At 37.3% G+C, this 19144-nt stretch overlaps 1 protein-coding gene across 1 annotated transcript; it reads left to right on the top strand.

Moving 5' to 3' along the window:
• The first annotated feature begins 10355 nt into the window (after nt 1-10355).
• Nucleotides 10356-12556, top strand: LOC126592483 (60S ribosomal protein L24). The gene is made up of 5 exons (XM_050258166.1): nt 10356-10513; nt 11240-11315; nt 11435-11536; nt 11936-12084; nt 12210-12556. Exons 1-5 carry the CDS (start codon nt 10503-10505, stop codon nt 12361-12363), a joined length of 492 nt encoding a protein of 163 aa, XP_050114123.1. The 5' UTR covers nt 10356-10502; the 3' UTR covers nt 12364-12556.
• Nucleotides 12557-19144: the final 6588 nt, after the last annotated feature.

The following is a 19144-nucleotide window of genomic DNA, read 5'->3' as shown; positions in this document are numbered from 1 at the left end:
TCTCTCCAAAACCGGCCACCCTACAAGTGGGGTGTTTTTGGGGCTTTTATGCAATTACATAAAGTTTTGGTACTTTTGTGTAATTTGTAGTTTGACCCAAAAGTTTACGTATTTACGTAAAGGCCCAAAATCATTAAAGGACAAATTTTTTTGTTCCTTTAATGAAGTTTTCGAATTTGTTGAAATTTTTGGGTTCTAGTTGTAATTACATGAAGTAGTGGACTTTTGTGTTTTTACAAAATGTTGAGGTTATTGCATTTTGACCCAAATTAGGTTGAGAACAAAATGGTTTTGTCTCTTTAAATGAGAATTGGATTTTCATTTCATTTAGCTCCATTTAAATGAATTCTATGGATACAAAAACCAAATGAAAATGTTGCATTCAATTTAATTAGTTAAAGTGTTAATTAATTAAAGGGTGATTATGAACCTAAGCCTACGATAATTGAGCTATGTGAAAGGCCGTTTCAAATTTGTTTGAACCATGGGAATGTGTAGATTAGATTTTGGTTGTAATTTGATTTGATCAAATGTTGTAAAAGAGCATAAGCTCTTCTTTACTTTAAAGTAATTTGTTTTATTCAAATGTTGTAAAGAGCATAAGCTCATCTTTACTTTGAAGTACTCCTTTCTGGTATTATTTAATATGCATGAAAATGGAGTAGAGGGTCTAACGCCCCTAAGACAACACGCCTTAATGTGATTAAACGCGTAACTAAAATCAATCACCATCCCTAGACCGAGATTCAACACTAGGCTCGTGTTGAATCTAAACAAAGGTTCATAGTCATCCTAAGGCCCTAAGGCAACTATATAGTCCATCAAATGAATGCAAAGTTTATGTTAGTGGTATCATATACTCTTGCTTTAAAAACCATTTTATAAGCATAGTGGTAGTATTATATACAACTAAATTCAATCAAATGGACCAATAGTTGTAATAGGACCAAAATTGTTTTAATAAAGATTAAAATGAATATTTATATGTGATGAGACCTAAAAACCCTCAACCAAACCATTATTAAGTTGAGAAGCGTGAGAGTGCTTTGAACACTCTTTCGTGGCCTTCCACCGTGGTAGGCTCCGATCGTTTGTGACTCGTACACCGACTTCACCCTATCATGGGGGAGTACAAAGTGCGTGCTTACACTCAGGAGGAGTCTATATGCATACTTGATGTTGTGAAAGGTAGGCAACGAGAATAGCCAACATCATATCATTGTGAGGTTGTTCTTGAACCCCTACCCGAACTTGCATGGTGGGAATGACTTAACTAAGTGCAATGGAGCCAACATCATATAATTGTGAGGCTACATTCTCTAGAGGCCAAATAAGATGGGTACTTGCACGAGATGCAAATGAGTAAACGTACTTTCTCATTATTATTAATGCTAGCCAACATCATATCATTGTGAGGTGGGCTTGGTAATAGTGAGTCTCCCATACCCTACTAAGAGTTACCTCCAAAACTCTCGAATTCCAATGAGGGATATGAAATTTGCCAAAAATAGTGGGTGGTGCTATTTGATTTAAAGACCCGAATCAAATGGCTTAAAATCAATCAATTTATATTCGTTATGTATTTGTTTACCAATATATTTGCAAACGCTATCCAAAACTTGACAAAGAAAAGCCGAATGCTTTAGTTTCTGGACTTGGTACAACAATCCCAAAGATTGTCTTAAATGGATTGTATATGTACCTAAGTAGTCTCATCCTCACAATCTTCCTATTGATAATGTACCATTGGAAGAACATGTTAGATAAGTCTATCATAAAGAGGACAACACTTTTAAAGTCATAATTCTTCAATTACAAATCGTTGTATGAAGAAATAAGAGTTGCTTTGAACAACCCTTAACTAACGCAAACATTAGTGCTTGTTTCTTTGTTACATGAACAAGGAACTTAAGAAGAAAGCACAAAGGCATGGACACTTTATGTGCCATGATTCTTCACTTACAAATTATTGTATGAAGAAATGAGAGTTGCCTTAAACAACTCTTGAAAGTTTGTAATTATGTTTAGAACATAATGGTTGTTTGACAAAAATAGTCCATCAACATGGACTTATGATGATTTTGAATCATTGAGTGTTGAAGTGATAAACCACTTAACGAGACGGAAACTAGGCTAGGACTTCACCTTTATGTCTCTATCCTAATGGTTCACTAAGTTTATTGTAAACTATGTAGTGAACAATAAACACATGCTCTCCAAAATTTTTGAAGTGTATAACACAATTGAAATAAGTTTCAAAAGAGATAGTGGGAGTTTAGGGACCATGACTATTGTAGTCAAAGGAGAAGTCAAATGAAGAAGATAAAATTAACTCCAAGGGAACAAACTTTCTTTATGAAAGGATGGACATTGGAAGGGGTATTTGCAAGAAATGTCTTGCAAGTGTCAAGAACACACCTTTCGAAGGTGTTGTAAATTGTTCTTGAATAGTTCAAAACAGTTGGTTCTTCTACTTGAATGCTTGATTCCGTATTAGTAACTATGTTTTACAATCGTTGTAAAAGTGTGACTAATAAGAAGTAGAAGATATATGAGAGAAGAAAAAGGTGATTCACATTTGGAACGTGAATAAAATAAAGATCTCTGCGAAAGCAAATAGTACTTACTTCCTCATATGTACCACCAAAGAAATTGGAAAAACCAAAGATTGTCTTTACATTCCAATTTTAAGGAACTTAATTCCATCACTATAGTAGAGATGGATGAATGTTTTGTTTGACAAAACATTGTTCTTTATTAGTCAATGATTGGATTATAGTAATCTAATTGATTGTCTCTATAGTGGAGATGATATGGTAGTGTTAACTGTTTAGAATATAATGATGCTTAAAAACCCAAAAGGTTGCAAGATAGTGACTAATCCCAACTGAGTTGTGATACCTCTAAAACATAAATTACGAGTTGATCAGAGATGGATGCTTTGGATCGTTAGATCCGGATCCAATACCTTCTTGTTAAATTGTATAGAGGCGAAATGTTCGAATCTTTATTCTTTTGGAAAGAAGAAAGAATCACAAAGTTGTTGAGGTTAATTCACTTAGATGTTAATGGCACTTGTCCACAACATAATACTACTCATGATGGATGACATTCACCGAAGATCACTCTCGGTTGGACTATAGTTTATTTTTGAATAAACACAAGTCCGAATACTTTGTAAAATGTTTCAAAGAATTCAAGAAATGTAAGTTGATGAGTAAGACATCTAAAGTATTTACCTCCTTAGATTTGATCCAAGGAAAAGTAACACTTTAGATGAGTTTCCTTGAAAGATATCAAGGAAAATAGCATCATAAGATAATGAATTTCTCTATTAGGAGAAGAACGAACTCGAATAAGATTTAGTTCATTAGATGTTATCTATTACCCATATATAGGATATATACTTCTAAAAACAATATGATTGTCAATTAGAAGATCTTCCAAAATTTTCATGACTCCATAAGATGTAGTTGGAAAAAAAGACAAATCTCAAGCATGTTAAGATTTGGGGTTTTGTGCTAATAAGCAATATTTGTTTGATAACAATCTTGTGGGATATCCTTAAATTAACTTTTGGATATCGCTTCTATAAACCAACTAACAAATGTTGTTTTGTTGGGTAGTTCATTGTAATCTTACAATATGATTTGCCTAAGTGCAAATGAATGAGAGATAGAACTCAAAGAATGGGTTATTTGAGAGACAAGATAATAATCAACAAATATAACAACCTAGTTCCTATACCACAAGCTCCAAGGTAGTCGAGAAGGATTTATAAACTGTCTCAGTTGAATGGTTTGAACTTTATGACTATGTCATAGAGTTACACCTCTTAATTCGAAAGAAATAAGAATGAAAATCCTTATGACTACATTGAGTGTATATATGATATATACTCAAGGAAATGGTAAAGTACCATTTGACCCGAAATAATGAAACCTTCATAAACTAATTGGTAGCTTAAGGTGACTACAATCAAAGAGAATGGTTGACTTTGAAGAAACCATCTTTGAGATAGTCTTGGTTTCAATTAATTCGAAGATTGCTAGCTACAACTAAATGGTGATTCAATATTTGGACATAATATGGGTTTCCGAAACCATTATTAAGATAGTCTTGATAATATATGTCTAAAACTATAAATCACAAGACATGTAAGTTGTAGAGATCCATCCATCAAGAATCTTAGCAAGCTAGTGGGAGCCATAAGCGTCTTATGAGAGAAAGATCAAATCAATTGATTTCTCATAAAGATGTAAATGAATCTTTTGTTTACTAGGTTTACAAAAGATTAGTGGGAGTTAATCATGTTCCTAAATTTAAATATATATATATATATATATATATATATATATATATATATATATATATATACAGATATATGATATATTAATTTTGGAAATGAAAAGAATACTTCTTCGTTAAAGTTATGACTATAAACATTCTATAAAGATAGAATGTATATGGGAGACATAGTCTATAAACATGGGATGGAAATCTATAATGATAGATTTCAGGATATAATTGGATTATATCAAACCCTAATGATAGACAAGAGATGCTAGGAAGTTTCTCATATGATGACAAACTTCAAATCAAAAGGACAACTCTAGTGAGACTAGGAAGTTGTTATTCTCAAAGGGAACGTACCCTTTTGACTCCTAAATAAACATAATGCATAAATAGAATCCTGTATGCATACGCAGAAAGGTGATTTACGTATTTCATATTGTATGAAAAACATTGATATGAATTGTACCTAGATCGGTACAAGACAATATCAATGCAAGCCCAGGATCAGAACCATGGCAACTGTCAAGTGAGTCCTTAAGTATTTAAGAAATACTAAAGGATAAATTCCTCAAAGAATGAGGAAGAATTAGAGTAACGTAAAGGAAGCGTAAATGTATTAGATTATGAATCTAATCCATAATTGGATGTTTCTTCATTATGAATGAAGAGATAATCAGATATTTCTTTATTACGACTAAAGAGATATTTGGATGGAAACATTAAAAGTAATGACTTTAGTGTGTTCCATTATGAATGCAAAATATATTGCCTTATAGAAGTTTATAACAATGTTGTTTGGATGGGAAAGTTCATTTATGAACTCTCTATTCGGTTCCAACCAGAAAGTGTCTCTAGTGTACTGACACTACGACACTAATGGGGCAATAGCTCAAGCCAGGGAATCAAGGTCTCATCAAGATCCAAACTCAATTGAGAGACTGAACCACATGATTAAGAATCATGTATAATGGTGACGTCATGATTCTTAAGGTTGCTTCTATGGATAACATATAGATATCCATTGTCTAGGCCTACTACTCAGCCATTTTTGAAATGACTACAGAAGAGGTATCATCATTGATGACCAAGCTGATTGGCTCTAGTGCAAGTGGGAGATTGTTGGAAATGTGCCCTCAAACCAATCATATGATAATACTTTACGAACATTTCACATGTTAAACTAATCTAGTTTAATATCAAGAACAAAGATTATTGTTTAAGCCGTCTCATATAAATGTTAAACGCTTAAATGATAAGTCCAAGGAATATGTGATTGGGAGAATGCGATCTAAAGAAGTTAGATTCATGAGACCATTCTTTTGTATACATATCCTAAACGTTCCTGATCATAGGATTGCCAATTGGGCATTGACAATCCGTTAAGATCAGTATGTGCTATGTCTTCTCTTAGTGAGAGTGACTGGTCTCGAGTCATTGGTGTGACTGACACCAAGACAAGTACGTAGGTGCTCAATAAGGAATGAGTTCACTGAACACGATCAACGAAGAGTTCTTATACTTATGTCACATGAGAACTCAAGGTTGGGATAATGCAAAGTAGTCCTTTGACCTGAGGCATCATAGTTGTCTTGTGGTTAGGTCCTTGATCTTTGATTATGTCAAAGTCACTCCATTCGCGGGTGTCCACGGCATAGTTGGGGTTAAGCCACTTAGCCATGGAGGCAAGTGAATGCGCAACAAGGGATCTCTAACCTTCAAACCGTTTGGGGGAGAATACTCTATGATATGATTAAGAATCTCTGGCCAGAGTATGAATGAGATTTAGGAAGTCGTTCCAAATCACATTCAAGGTAATCATATAAGCACACGAATCACATTGGATAGTAGACATGAATAAACTATCAAACCAAACAATGTGGTCAAGAGTATTGTATTAGAGAAAGACCGTATTGCATTTGTAATCCTAAACTGAATAGGTTCTCCACCTCTTCTGATTAGCTTGGGTAACCATGATATGCTGCTAGGTGTCACTCATGGTTTGTGGAAGCCCTAAACGTGTATAATCACTAAAGGGAAAATTGAAAGTAAGTTTTAATTCACAATCGATTTGAAATGGTTTTAATCGCCCACTGCCTCGCTAAAAGGAACCTAATGGATCGTACACCATGTAAGGTGGAGATTGAAGAAACAATGGAGAAGAGTAAGAATAATTAAATGGTTTAATTATTTATGGCAAGGATTAATTAATATGTTAATTAATCAAACGAATAAGTTCGTTAAAGATCTCGGGATAGTTTTGGACCTTAAGGCCCAATGGGCTTCGAACGTCAAGCCCATTGAATTAAGTTGTATGACAACTTAATGAATAATGATTCACAAAGGCCCAATTAGCCCAATAATACCCTAAGGCTGGCCATTTAGAGATGTAGTGAGTTTTGGACTTATTTACAAGTTTGCCACTCCAATGAATTAAGGTATAAATATGACTTTATAGCCAAAATTCATTTAGGGTTTTTCTTTTGGGGAAAGGATGAGAACATAAGCTCTCATTTCTCTCTAAAGTGGCCGGCCTCCTTGGAGGGTTTAGCTAGCAATCCTACTACTCCAAGGTCACTCATTTCTTCTCTAATCTAACCTTGGTGAAGAGACTTAGAGGTTCTCAATTTTAGGAACTTGGAGAACCATTTCATCCATCCAAATCCATAGATCTAAGATGCAAGGAATGAAAGCCCTCTCTTTGGGTGATTAGCCTTTGCTTATGCAAAGAGGAATCTACAAAGGTATAATTTCTCAACTAACAAATGTTGTTTTAAGTTGAGTCAAGGTTCACCAATCTACTAGGCTTTGAATTTCATGGTTAATGTTTTGTTTTTAAGTGCATATAAGCATGATTCCGCCTTTAATTTGGTAATTGCATGCTATAGATGTTGCTTAAATGAACATGTTTTTCACAAAATTTCATTCACAAAGGGCCCAACCACTAACTAGGTATTGAACGTAACATAACTATAATACGTTTTTCGCCTTTATGTGAGTCGAATTTATACCTCCGACTTACAAATGAAGAGTAATATTATTAGACTGTAATAGGAAAAGAATGCATGAAGGACTACGGAATAGTGAAGCAACATTTATGACCGGCAACCCAAACTGAAGATGCTCTGACGCGATTACGATGACCCCTCCACGACCACTGGCAATGGGAGAATAAGATTGATTGGGAGTGTGATTGAATCCATATCGGACTACCTTCATATCTTTAGGAAGAAGGATTGAATAATTGATGTAGTTCTAGAAAACTAGTGGTGTGGTTGTTACAACATCATGATGCTTCCCCATGTCTACTTGTAGGCGAACAGGCGTGTAAAAGAGAATATGTGACGATTATTGGTAGAGAGTCTTGGATCAAAAGAAATGTAGAGAGATAGTACCAGGCTAGGGTATTTTATAGATCTTGAGAATCCTTGTTTGGAGCGTAAGTCCCAAATAAATCGAAGTGCTGATATGCCCCACCTCATAGTCTTATTTTCCCACCCAATTTTTAATGAAAACTTTAATATAGTCTTGTTAAAAATCCTCTTATATATTCTTTGTAGTAAAAGAAAAAAAAACAATAGAAAAAAAAATTAAAAACTTAAAATGAGAAATGAATTAAGTTGTCCAACAACCTCCCCATTTTTTCTCTTCATCTTTTGCCCCTTTTAAACTCTTTGTCCGCCTCCATCTTCTATTTCTTCCATCCACCCCACACACACCAAACTCTCTCTCTTCTTTTCTCGTTACTTTTCAACTTGTAATTTTGAATTGGAATTTGGGAATAAATATAAATATGAATCTTAAAATCCAGATCTCGTAGGACGAGAAAGAAATAGATAGAGAGGAATGGAGAAAGGGGAAGAAAATGAAACGAAGGTAATAACTTTCTCAGCGACAAAGAGAAAAGAAGTTGCTGCTGTCATATGTGGTGCTTGGTTGTGGTTACTTTCGGCTGGATTGCGCAGGGATGTTTGTGGTTGTTATATTTTTCTAAAATCTCCAAGATTCAAATAATGCTTTATATTTATTATATTTAGAACTTAAAACAATTAGGGATATTTTAGGAATATAAGTGGGTGGGAAAAGTATTCGATTTTTTAAACTTTTTATAGTGGGTGAAAATATAATGTGCCTGGGGAGCAAAACTATGGGGCGGCATAATATCATTCTTAAATTGAGAGACTACCTAGGTGGGAATCTGGGATAAGATATCCAATCTTCCTAAGATTATGATTACTTGCCTAATCCCTAAGTTATCCTAACTTGACTTGAATTAAATGTTCCTCACTTGGGAGATAAGTAAAATAGATATCAGACTTAAGGCTATGTCTGACCGTTTGACTAAAGCTAAGTCTGATCATTTGACTAAAGCTAAGTTTGATCGTTTGAGAGTTATGATCTATGGGTATTCTGGTCATTCTTGCCACTCAAGGTGCCACATGCCAAGGCCTAGAAATCATGGTCCTATAGAATTGCTAGAATTTTGAAACTAATCTGGTAGAAGTGCATGAATTTTGAAATCGATCTTGCAGATGTCCAAAAAAATTTGAAAATTAGTTTTTATGAATCTATAATCAGTTTAAATTTTTTATAGATGGTGTCAGTAACGAGCATATTGTAGGCATACTGGAATTTAAATTTTTTGTTTGCTTGTTTTTGGGTTAGGTTTGTTGAGGTTTGAGTTTTTGTCTCCCCTTGAAATGGTTCAAAACTAGTAGAGTTCTATGAAATGATTTTTGTGTTTTTATCCCTATAGGTAAAGCTCATTTTATATAAATTAACTTAAATCCTGTTTAGAGTGAATCCTACATCAGGAAAATGAGGAACCGTACATGTGCTTGAGATTGTGCAACTCCCATACTACCAATTAGTTTTATGGTGAAACCTTAACTTTCTTCATGGTACCAGAGCATGTTGTCTCATGTGTGGAGTCCAACGGGCAACACTTGTTCCACGTCCCTTGATTTGTGTTGTCCATGTGTTTTTCGCAACATGTGAGGGGGTATGTTAAGGGTGAATCCCACATCAAGAAAAGAGGGACTTTGTATGTGCTTATAAATTAGGCTGTGCTTATAAATTAGGCTACTCTCCATATTGCCAATTGGTTTTATAAGAAACCTCAACTTTCTCCAAATCCCTTAAACCATGTCTAATGGCATCAAAGTAGTTTAGTCTGTAATACATGACATTCTAGGATAAATGGAGCATGGAATTCTTTATTATTGGAGTGATGGGGTCCTACTTGTATTGCTACATAAGCAATTTGACACCTTTTTGACAAAATTGACATAATTCAGATAAAGTGAAAGGAAAAGTGAATTCCAAGTGGTTAATTGGTGAAATTTGAGTTTTAGACAAAAAACAAGATTGAAGTCGAGTATAGGGGGCATTACAAAAATAAGCTTATTTTTATACAATGATATTATATCCTCAAGGGAGGGATATTCTAGGTGATTTATTAGGTTAGGCCACACAAAGGACCCAACCACTAACTAGGTATTGAACGTAACATAACTATAATACGTTTTTCGCCTTTATGTGAGTCGAATTTATACCTCCGACTTACAAATGAAGAGTAATATTATTAGACTGTAATAGGAAAAGTATGCATGAAGGACTAAGGAATAGTGAAGCAACATTTATGACCGGCAACCCAAACTGAAGATGCTCCGATGCGATTACGATGACCCCTCCACGACCACTGTGCGAAGCTGATTGAGATAGCCCACACCTATCCTTGTTGTACGACCTAGATCAAAGACAAGCTCGCCAAAAATGGTCGTTGAAATGAAGAAGAAGAGCAACGACGAATCGAACAGAATATCAAAAGGCCAAATTGAAGAAAAAAGATCGCACGATGAAGAAAAAGAAATTGCACACAGACGAAGAAGAGGATCGCTGAAACGGGACCAGTAACCCTATTTCGGATTTGTAACCAATCCATTTTGTGTTACAATTTTTCTCATAAACATGGGCTGTGTAATAAGTCCAATTTGATTAGAAATAAGCCATATCATCCGGCCCACCAACAGAAAGTAGTCTTGGGCCGAAAAAGACAACAAAATACAACGGCCCAGTGTTACTTGCGTGGTTTTTGGTGAGATAGTAGGGTTATATATTAAGAAGGCCGATACACTCAGCCGCGTAATAAGCAAATCTGCTTCTAGGGTTTCCGCTCCATCAACGCACAACAGCAGGAGGCAGCAGCCATGGTTCTCAAGTATGCTTCTCTCTCTCGTCGAGATCTGATATCGAGATGGTTTCATTTGCGGTTCTTAAATTTTTCTACATACAATAACCGATGAGAATCCTCTATTTCCTATTTAGATTTTGGATTATGCTTTTGCAATAAGCTGTTTACATGCTCTGTTTGGTGCGTGCTTGTGCTTTTCTGGGTGAAAAGTGCTTTTTGTTTTTGTTGAATGTGAACATCTGTGAAATATTGCTAGAAACAATGGTCGAAACCCAATAAATAAGTGTTGGATTTTTACTGTTTGAATCTGTGTGAAAGGTTAGGGATTTTAGCAAATTGTTTGGATGAAATTGTGGAAATCGTGTTTAGGTGGATGCCATTTCATGGTTCACATAGGTTACAGATAGAACTAAATCCAGTGAGTTTTCAACTTGTTGGTGTGAGGGAATGTTCGGGTTTTTTGTTATTGGAAAGTGTTGTGAGGTGCTCGTATAGTTAAGGGCTGTTGATCCGCGTTTGTAGGCAGAGATGTGTACATGTTCTAGTTTCTATCAATGATATTTCTATGTTTGCCTATTCGGTGATAATCTATTCTGGTAGTTGTGTGGAGATTTAATGGGAGGTAGACGTATGTGAATGGTTTGGGGTTTTAGGCTTACGTAGTTTTCTTCTCTATTTCTTGCCCTTGTGTGGTTCTGTTTGAGCCACGAACATTTGATTCCGCTTATAAGATATTTTCGTGTCGCTTGTCAGGACGGAACTCTGTCGTTTCAGCGGTGACAAGATATACCCAGGAAGAGGCATCAGATTTATTCGTTCTGATTCTCAGGTAAGCAGTCATATTAAATCTGAGGTTAATTTACTTTGTATCAGATTATATATTGAAATTGTCATTTGAAAAATGTTGTTATTTCTTCCTTTTTTTTATAACCTGTCGTGGTCTTTCAGGTGTTCCTTTTTGCCAACTCCAAATGCAAAAGGTACTTTCACAACAAGCTGAAGCCGTCAAAGCTTACCTGGACAGCCATGTACAGGAAGCAGCACAAAAAGGTAGACATGCACTTTTCACTTGATATATTAAATCTTAGATGCCAATACTCCCTCCCAATCGATATAGTTATCTTAGAAATGTCCTGATTAGTTACATTAGATATAAGAAGCGATTAAAACTCCGGGAAATTGATTTGGTTTTGATCATCTGTTTTGATCATACATTAGTTATATTCCCTTATAATCTGTATAAATCTTTTTCTGCTAATCTCCTTGTGATCAATCTTTCATGATAAATTTAGCCTCTTAAACTGTCCCATAGTAGCCATTCTTTTAGTATGAAGTGGCTGCCAGCCTAGCAGTCTGTTGTTTGTATCTCGTAGTTGTATGAAGTAGCTGGCAGCCGAGTGTCTGTTTTGTATATTGTATTAATTGCAGATGCTTTCTTGACATAATTAGGATATTGCTCAAGAAGCTGTGAAGAAGAGGAGACGTGCCACCAAGAAACCTTACTCAAGGTCTATTGTCGGTGCTACCTTGGAGGTTATCCAGAAGAGAAGAACTGAGAAGCCAGAAGTTCGTGATGCTGCACGTGAAGCTGCACTTCGGTTAGTGTTCTTGTCTATTCTTGTAGCCTTGATTCACTTTGTCATTCATCTTGTTCAGTTTCAATGTTTTTATGTCAACCTTTTGTGATTCATCGTTTGATTTAATGTCTGGATGTCTTTTGTAGTGAAATTAAGGAAAGAATCAAGAAGACCAAAGATGAGAAGAAGGCCAAGAAGGCAGAAGTAACGAAATCTCAGAAGACTCAAGGCAAGGGCAGCATTCCCAAGGGAGGTGCACCCAAGGGACCAAAGCTTGGTGGTGGTGGCGGCAAGCGTTAAGCCACTGTTCTGTTGTCTACTTATTGCGGAGCAGAGTAAGAGATAGGACGTGTTTGTTTAATTTGAAGGTTTTGTAAGGATTGATTGGCCATGCTTGATGGCCCCGCTCGTAATTTTCTTTCGTCTATCCTATATCTGTCACTTTGATATTACCAAGTACTTAATAGTTATTCAGTTTGTTTTGGATTTAAAAGATTTGGACCGAGCTTTCACACGGACCATGCCTATGAGACATGATGGGTGAGTTTTTCAATTGTGGTCTTTGTTCTTGTTCATAAAACGTCCCAGGCCCTATAGAAACCTCTGTAAAGCATCAGAAATCCTCTTTGTCACCATCATATAGATTACCACATACCCAAAGAGGCTGAAAACTCGGGTGCTATATTTTTGTTCTTGACTTGCTCTCCAAATTCTTTTGTGGCCGTTCCAAGAACACACGAAAATGAACATAGATTATCAAGAATACGAAACATGTAAGAGCTCAAAGAAATTGACACTATATTTTCCACTTATTAAACTATAGGTTTATTTTTAGTTACGCTCCTTTGAACTCGATTTTAGTCTCACTTTGCTCTTTGTAATTAAAAGTCATTAATTTACTCTTTAAAACTCGTTCACTTCATGTTGTCCTTAGAACTCGATTTTGATCCTATTTTGCCTCTTGAAATTTGAAGGTCGTCTCGATAAAACTCTAAATTGGCTCTATGGCCTTAGATTTATTAATTTCTTATGTGGATTTGATTTGGATGTGCCAGGCTTACCAATTTTTTTTTTTCATCTCTTCAATTTCTTTTAAACTTAATGTTCTCTGATTGCTGAATATAAACGCATAATGGAGATTTATAATCAAATTTATTATGTCACAGCCCGTCTCGAAATTTCATTTATCGTGGATGTGAAATGACGAAATTGCCCTTAAAGGTTGATATGGTATGTGTGACATGTTTATTTGAATATTACATACTCTCCTAAGTACTTGGAAAATAAATTAAGTGGATTAAAATTGTATACATTTTTGTGTGGTTAGGGACTTAAAGAAAATTGGATTGTGGTTTGTTTTGGTTGGACCACACACACACGGGACACATACCCTCACCCCGTGCTCTCTCTCTCCTTCCTCTTAGTTCACTATCTCTCCCTCCCTTTCGAACTTGTACGGACAAGAACCAAAACCCCTCAAAACTTCACAGACAGACGTAAAAAAGGTGAGTTCCTTCATTCTTGCAACCTCTTGAATCGATTGGTACTATTTTTAGAACTGGAAACCCTCGATATCACGTCGAAACCGTAGCCCAGTTTGAAATCACTGTTCATGCACACGTGAAATGTTGGTTTTCAGGGAATTCTAAGCCTACAGGGAGCTTAGTGAGGTCCCAAGGAAGCTCGGAGTACATAGTTTGAAGGTTTTGGACGTCGGGATCGCAGGGTTCGAAGTTGGCCGGTTTTCTTGGATTTTCTCCGGTGAGATTTCGTGTGTTTTTTAGCCTTAAATTAGTACATCGTGATTCTTCATGTTTAGGGCGCTTAATTTTGGTGAAAATTTTGTGGAAAATGGTTGAGAATCGAGTGAGAAATGAGCGATTGTAGGTCTGCCCATTTTTCTGGCACTGGAGAGATTTTTTCGGCGTCTGGAGGTTGGGGATGACGCGCGTGGGGGCACGTAGCACTGTGCCTCTCCCGGCGCGTGGGGGTGCGCGCGTCGTTGAAATTTTTTTCTAAAAATACCTCGACGTCCGTGACGTCGAGTAGGTCACTGTGGTATATTCATATACCCAAATTGAGCATTGTATGAGAAGTTATTACGCATTGTTGGTTATGTGTTTTAAATAACGTTTTTATAGTTGTTTCGCATATAGGTGATACCTATCCCGATGACGAGCGCATTCAAGGGCGTCACAGGGGTTACGACCCTTCGACATACCAGTGAGTGGGCAGTTATTTTCGGTTTATACCTATATACTACTGATTTTTCCCAGAAATTGAATTTAAATGAAAGTATGTTTTAAAATGCCATGCATGCATAATATATGAAATATATGAATTAGTATTTGATGCATATATGTGAAATGGTGCTGTGGATGCACAGATGAGTATCAGGTGAGTTTATGTTGTTCATATGATTTATTGTTTGATGTGAATTATGTTAAGAGCTCATAACCTGCACCCCTGGTGTAGTGCTTATATTATTCACCTCGCACCACACGCTCACCTTGGATCCAAGTAGGTGCATGTCGTACAGATCACTAGAGGTGGTTCCGACATGTCGTACAGACCATTAGAGGTGGTTCCGACTTGTAGGTGACTTTAGATTATTATACAGCTGTTGATGAGAGAAACACTAGAGCGTATTCTTACACCATTCTTGTCGTACAGACTACTTCAAGTAGTTCCTATTTATGTGCAGAGTAGTGCCGTACAGGTCATAGTGGTGACTCCGGTTGGGTTGGATATTAAGCTATAGAATCAACCGTACATGACAGCTGCAGGGTCTACGGTTGATTTCTTATTTCACCTGTTATATTGATGCATCCTTATCATGTTTTGAAGCATAGCATGGCATATTTCATGAAAAGTGTTAAAGATTTGTGATTTGAGTTAATTGCTGTTATATGGTTATATATATACTATTTTTCTGGGAAAGTATACAGGTTTTACAGCGAGGGGTTAGAAATGTTATTAAATGAAATATTTTCGAAAAGCTTTGTTTTACTGATCCACTCAATCTTGTTTTGCGCCCCTCTAGGTTCTAGTTCGCAGTGTTGGTGGCTCACGAGGATTCCCACGGCGTTCTGACAGACTACTTAAATGTAGGACTCACATTCGGGTGTTGTAATTTAGTAATGGTTCTACTTGACTGCACTTAGTACTTATGCTCTGAACATGTGTGTTTCACACTTAAACTCATTCTAGCATGTTAGTCGGAAATTACTGCTAGTAGTTGGTTTTATTCCTTCGTAATTCTTTTATCTTTTGCTTCTGCATCACACTTTTGGTTACGTCACGCCCATGTGACGGCCAGCACGTCTTGATTATAGGATCGGGGTGTGTCAGTTTGGTATCAGAGCCTAGGTTTGCAGTCATGTATAAATTGTTAATGCTCTAATGATATTTTGGTGTCTCCTGTCAGAACTATGCCGCCTCGTAGGGAATCATGTCGTGCTTCTGAGCCTAATTTCCCTGACATAACTCAATTAGGGGAAGCGATGGCCCATGCCTTTCAGACTGCAATCCGCCCTCCTTAGAGAACACCCTTGGGAGACTATGTACAATCTGAAATTAGACCGCTTCATGGGTAATGAGGGTCATGAAGGGGCAGAAAAGTGGTTAGTCCATATTGAGAAGACCTTTCAGGTGATGCTGAGTCAAGGGAATCTTCCTGCTAGTAGATGGGTCGAGACCACTACTTGGTTTTTAGGACGAGAGCCAGCAGCTTGGTGGGTAAATCAAACTCAGTTTATGTCACCTGAAGCGGCAACTGATTGGGAAGTATTCAAAGAGAATATTAAGAAAAGATTTGTTCCCCCGGAGTACATTTATCGTAAGAAGCAGAAGTTCACTCAATTGAAGCAAAAGAATATGTCGGCGCATGAGTATTATAGGAAGTTTATAGACTTATCCCGCTATGATCCTGATATAGCTGGTAATCAGGTAGAGATGCTTCGCCGTTTTAAGCTGGGCACTAAGAGGAAATGGCAGACGTTTGCTAGTGCGATTGCTTGCACCACTTACCATGAGTTTTATGAGATTTTGGTTCGGATGGAGGATTCCGACAACCTTCCTAGTAATAGTAAGGAAGATGAAGATAAGAATGATAATCAGAGGAAAGATGACAGGGGTAAAGGTATCTCCACTCAGGGACCCCGTAAGACACAAAATTTCAAGAGAAGTGGAGCGAGCTCGAGTTCTTCCAGCGAAGGATTTAGTGTCACAGGCCCGAGGAGAGGTGGAAGATTTACTTATTGACCCAGGTTTCAGAGACAGAGATACTTTGGTGGTGCTGGTGGTTTAGATCATCCGTTGTGCCGCAGTTGTAATTTCAGACATCATGGAGAGTGTAGGAGAAGTGGCGGTGGTTGCTACACTTGTGGGCAGATGGGACATAGAGCTGCACAATGTCCTCAGCAGTCTGCTATGCCACCTCCAGCGCCAATTCAATAGAACTTCGGATCAGGCAGTTATGGTCAGACGGGTCGTGGTGGTGCTTACCACTATCAGGGTGATGCTGCTCCCTATGCTTCCAGACAGTATCAGTATTCCCAGGATCCTTATTTTCAGACTGGGTATTCCCAAGATCTTAGAGGTTATACTTCATATCCTTCCATGCCAGCTAATGGATCTCAGTGGCATCAGGGAGGTCAGCCCCGACAGGGAGAGGTTGCTGCTAGCAATGCAGGACTGTCTAGGCAGTCTAGCCAGACATGACAGGGACGTACTTCTCAGGGGTGAGGTAATCAAGGTAATAGATGTCGTGGAGGACGACAACAAGCTGAGGGACGTGTTAACCACATCTCATTGCAAGATGCTCAGAACCATCCAGATTTGATTATGGGTACGTTAAATATCCTTGGTCACTTTGCTAGAGTTTTGATTGATTGTGGTGCTACACATTCTGTGATTTCTCATACATTTGCTTAAATGACACAACCTCACCCTACACCTCTAGGATTTGATTTAGAGTTTGCTATGCCTAGAGGGGACAAATGTTATGTTGATAGTGTTTATCCAGGGTGTCCAGTGATGGTAGATGGTGTAGTTATGCCAGCTAATCTTATCCCGTTAGATATTGTGGATTTTGATGTGATTTTAGGGGCAGATTGGTTGCATTATATCGTGCCCATATAGATTGTTACGGGAAATCAGTTACTTTTCATCGTCCTGGACTACCAGAGGTTACTTTTGTAGGTGAAAGAAGTGGGGTGAGACATGGTGTTATTTCTGCCATGAGAGCAAATAAGCTGTTATCAAAAGGTTGTCAAGGATACTTAGCACATGTGGTGTTAAATGATGTTGTTCCTAGCAGTGTGGAGGAAGTTGGAGTAGTCAGGCACTATCCTAATGTATTCCCAGATGATTTGCCTGGATTGCCGCTAGACAGAGATGTGGAGTTTTCGATTGATTTGCTTCCAGGTACGGATCCTATATCTTTGACTCCATATAGAATGGCTCCAGTTGAATTGAGAGAGTTGAAAATTCAGTTATAGGAATTAACTGATAAAGGTTTCATTCAACCTAGTACTTCACCTTGGGGAGCTCCGGTGTTGTTTGTAAGAAAGAAAGACGGAACTTTGAGATTATGTATTGATTACAGGCAATTGAATCAGGTAACGATTAAAAACCGTTATCCATTGCCTCGTATCGATGATTTGTTTGATCAACTTAAAGGTGCATGTGTGTTCTCTAAGATTGATTTGAGATCTGGCTATTATCAGTTGAAGATTAAAGATGAAGATGTACCTAAAACGGCTTTCAGGACCCGTTATGGACATTATGAGTTTTTGGTGATGCCATTTGGATTGACTAATGCACCTGCAGCTTTCATGAGGTTAATGAATGAAGTATTCCAGCAATATCTTGATAGGTTTGTCATTGTTTTTATTGATGATATTCTGGTATACTCTAAGTCGAAAACAGATCATATTTGACATCTTAACTTGGTATTAAAGAAATTGAGGGAACATCGGTTATATGCCAAGTTTAGCAAATGCCAGTTTTGGTTAAATCAAGTGGCATTTTTGGGACATGTAGTATCGGCACAAGGAATTCAAGTAGATCCTCAAAAGATAGCAGCAGTGGAGAATTGGGAACAACCACGAACCGTCACTGAGGTACGGAGTTTTCTTAGTCTAGTAGGTTATTATCGACGGTTTGTTCAAGATTTTTCTATGATTGCCTTACCACTAACAAAGTTAACTAGGAAGGATGTTAAGTTCGAGTGGGACGAGAATTGTGAGCAAAGTTTCCAGCAGCTGAAATATTGCCTCACTCGTGCTCCAATATTGGTACTTTCTGACGATAGTGGTAACTTTGAGATTTACAGTGATGCTTCCTTGAATGGTTTGGGATGTGTCTTGATGTAGCATAAGAGAGTGATCGCCTATGCTTCTCGACAGTTGAAGATTCATGAAAGGAATTATCCTACTCATGATCTTGAGTTGGCAGCCATTGTCTTTGCTTTGAAGATTTGGAGGCATTATCTCTATGGTGAGAAATGTAAGATCTTCACAGATCATAAGAGTCTTCTGTATCTTTTACTCAGCATGATCTTAATCTTCGTCAGCGAAGGTGGATGGAGTTACTAAGTGATTATGACTGCACGATTGAGTATCATTCGGGTCGTGCAAATGTGGTAGCTGATGCACTGAGTAGGAAACCTCAAGGTCGACTTAATGCTTTGTATGCTTGTCGTGTTCCTCTTCTTGCAGATTTGAGAGCTACTGGAGTAAAGTTGGAGATAGAAGAGCGAAGAGAAGCTTTTCTTGCTAGTTTCCAAGTCAGGCCACTTTTGGTCGATCGTGTACTTGAAGCTCATATGGTTGATGAAGAGATTCAAGAAATGATCCGATTGAGAAATGAAGGGAAGAAGAAAGACCTCAGGATTCGGGAATCAGATGGCATGCTTATGCAAGAGAACATAATGTATGTGCCGAATAATGAGGAATTAAAGAAGGAAATTTTGGATGAAGCACATTGTTCGGCTTATGCGATGCATCCAGGAGGAACTAAGATGTACCATACCATTCGACCATTTTATTATTGGCCGGGTATGAAAAGGGAAATTGCA

This window comes from Malus sylvestris, chromosome 12 (genome assembly GCF_916048215.2).
Source record: "Malus sylvestris chromosome 12, drMalSylv7.2, whole genome shotgun sequence".
NCBI classification, from domain to species: Eukaryota; Viridiplantae; Streptophyta; class Magnoliopsida; order Rosales; family Rosaceae; genus Malus; species Malus sylvestris.
This window is presented reverse-complemented; position numbering and strand designations above follow the sequence as displayed.

Excerpts from the sequence above, each read along its gene's own strand:
- LOC126592483 (XM_050258166.1), top strand. Across the intron at positions 11,316-11,434 it reads TTATTCGTTCTGATTCTCAG|GTGTTCCTTTTTGCCAACTC; the intron begins GTAAGCAGTCAT and ends GTGGTCTTTCAG. Across the intron at positions 12,085-12,209 it reads GCACGTGAAGCTGCACTTCG|TGAAATTAAGGAAAGAATCA; the intron begins GTTAGTGTTCTT and ends TGTCTTTTGTAG.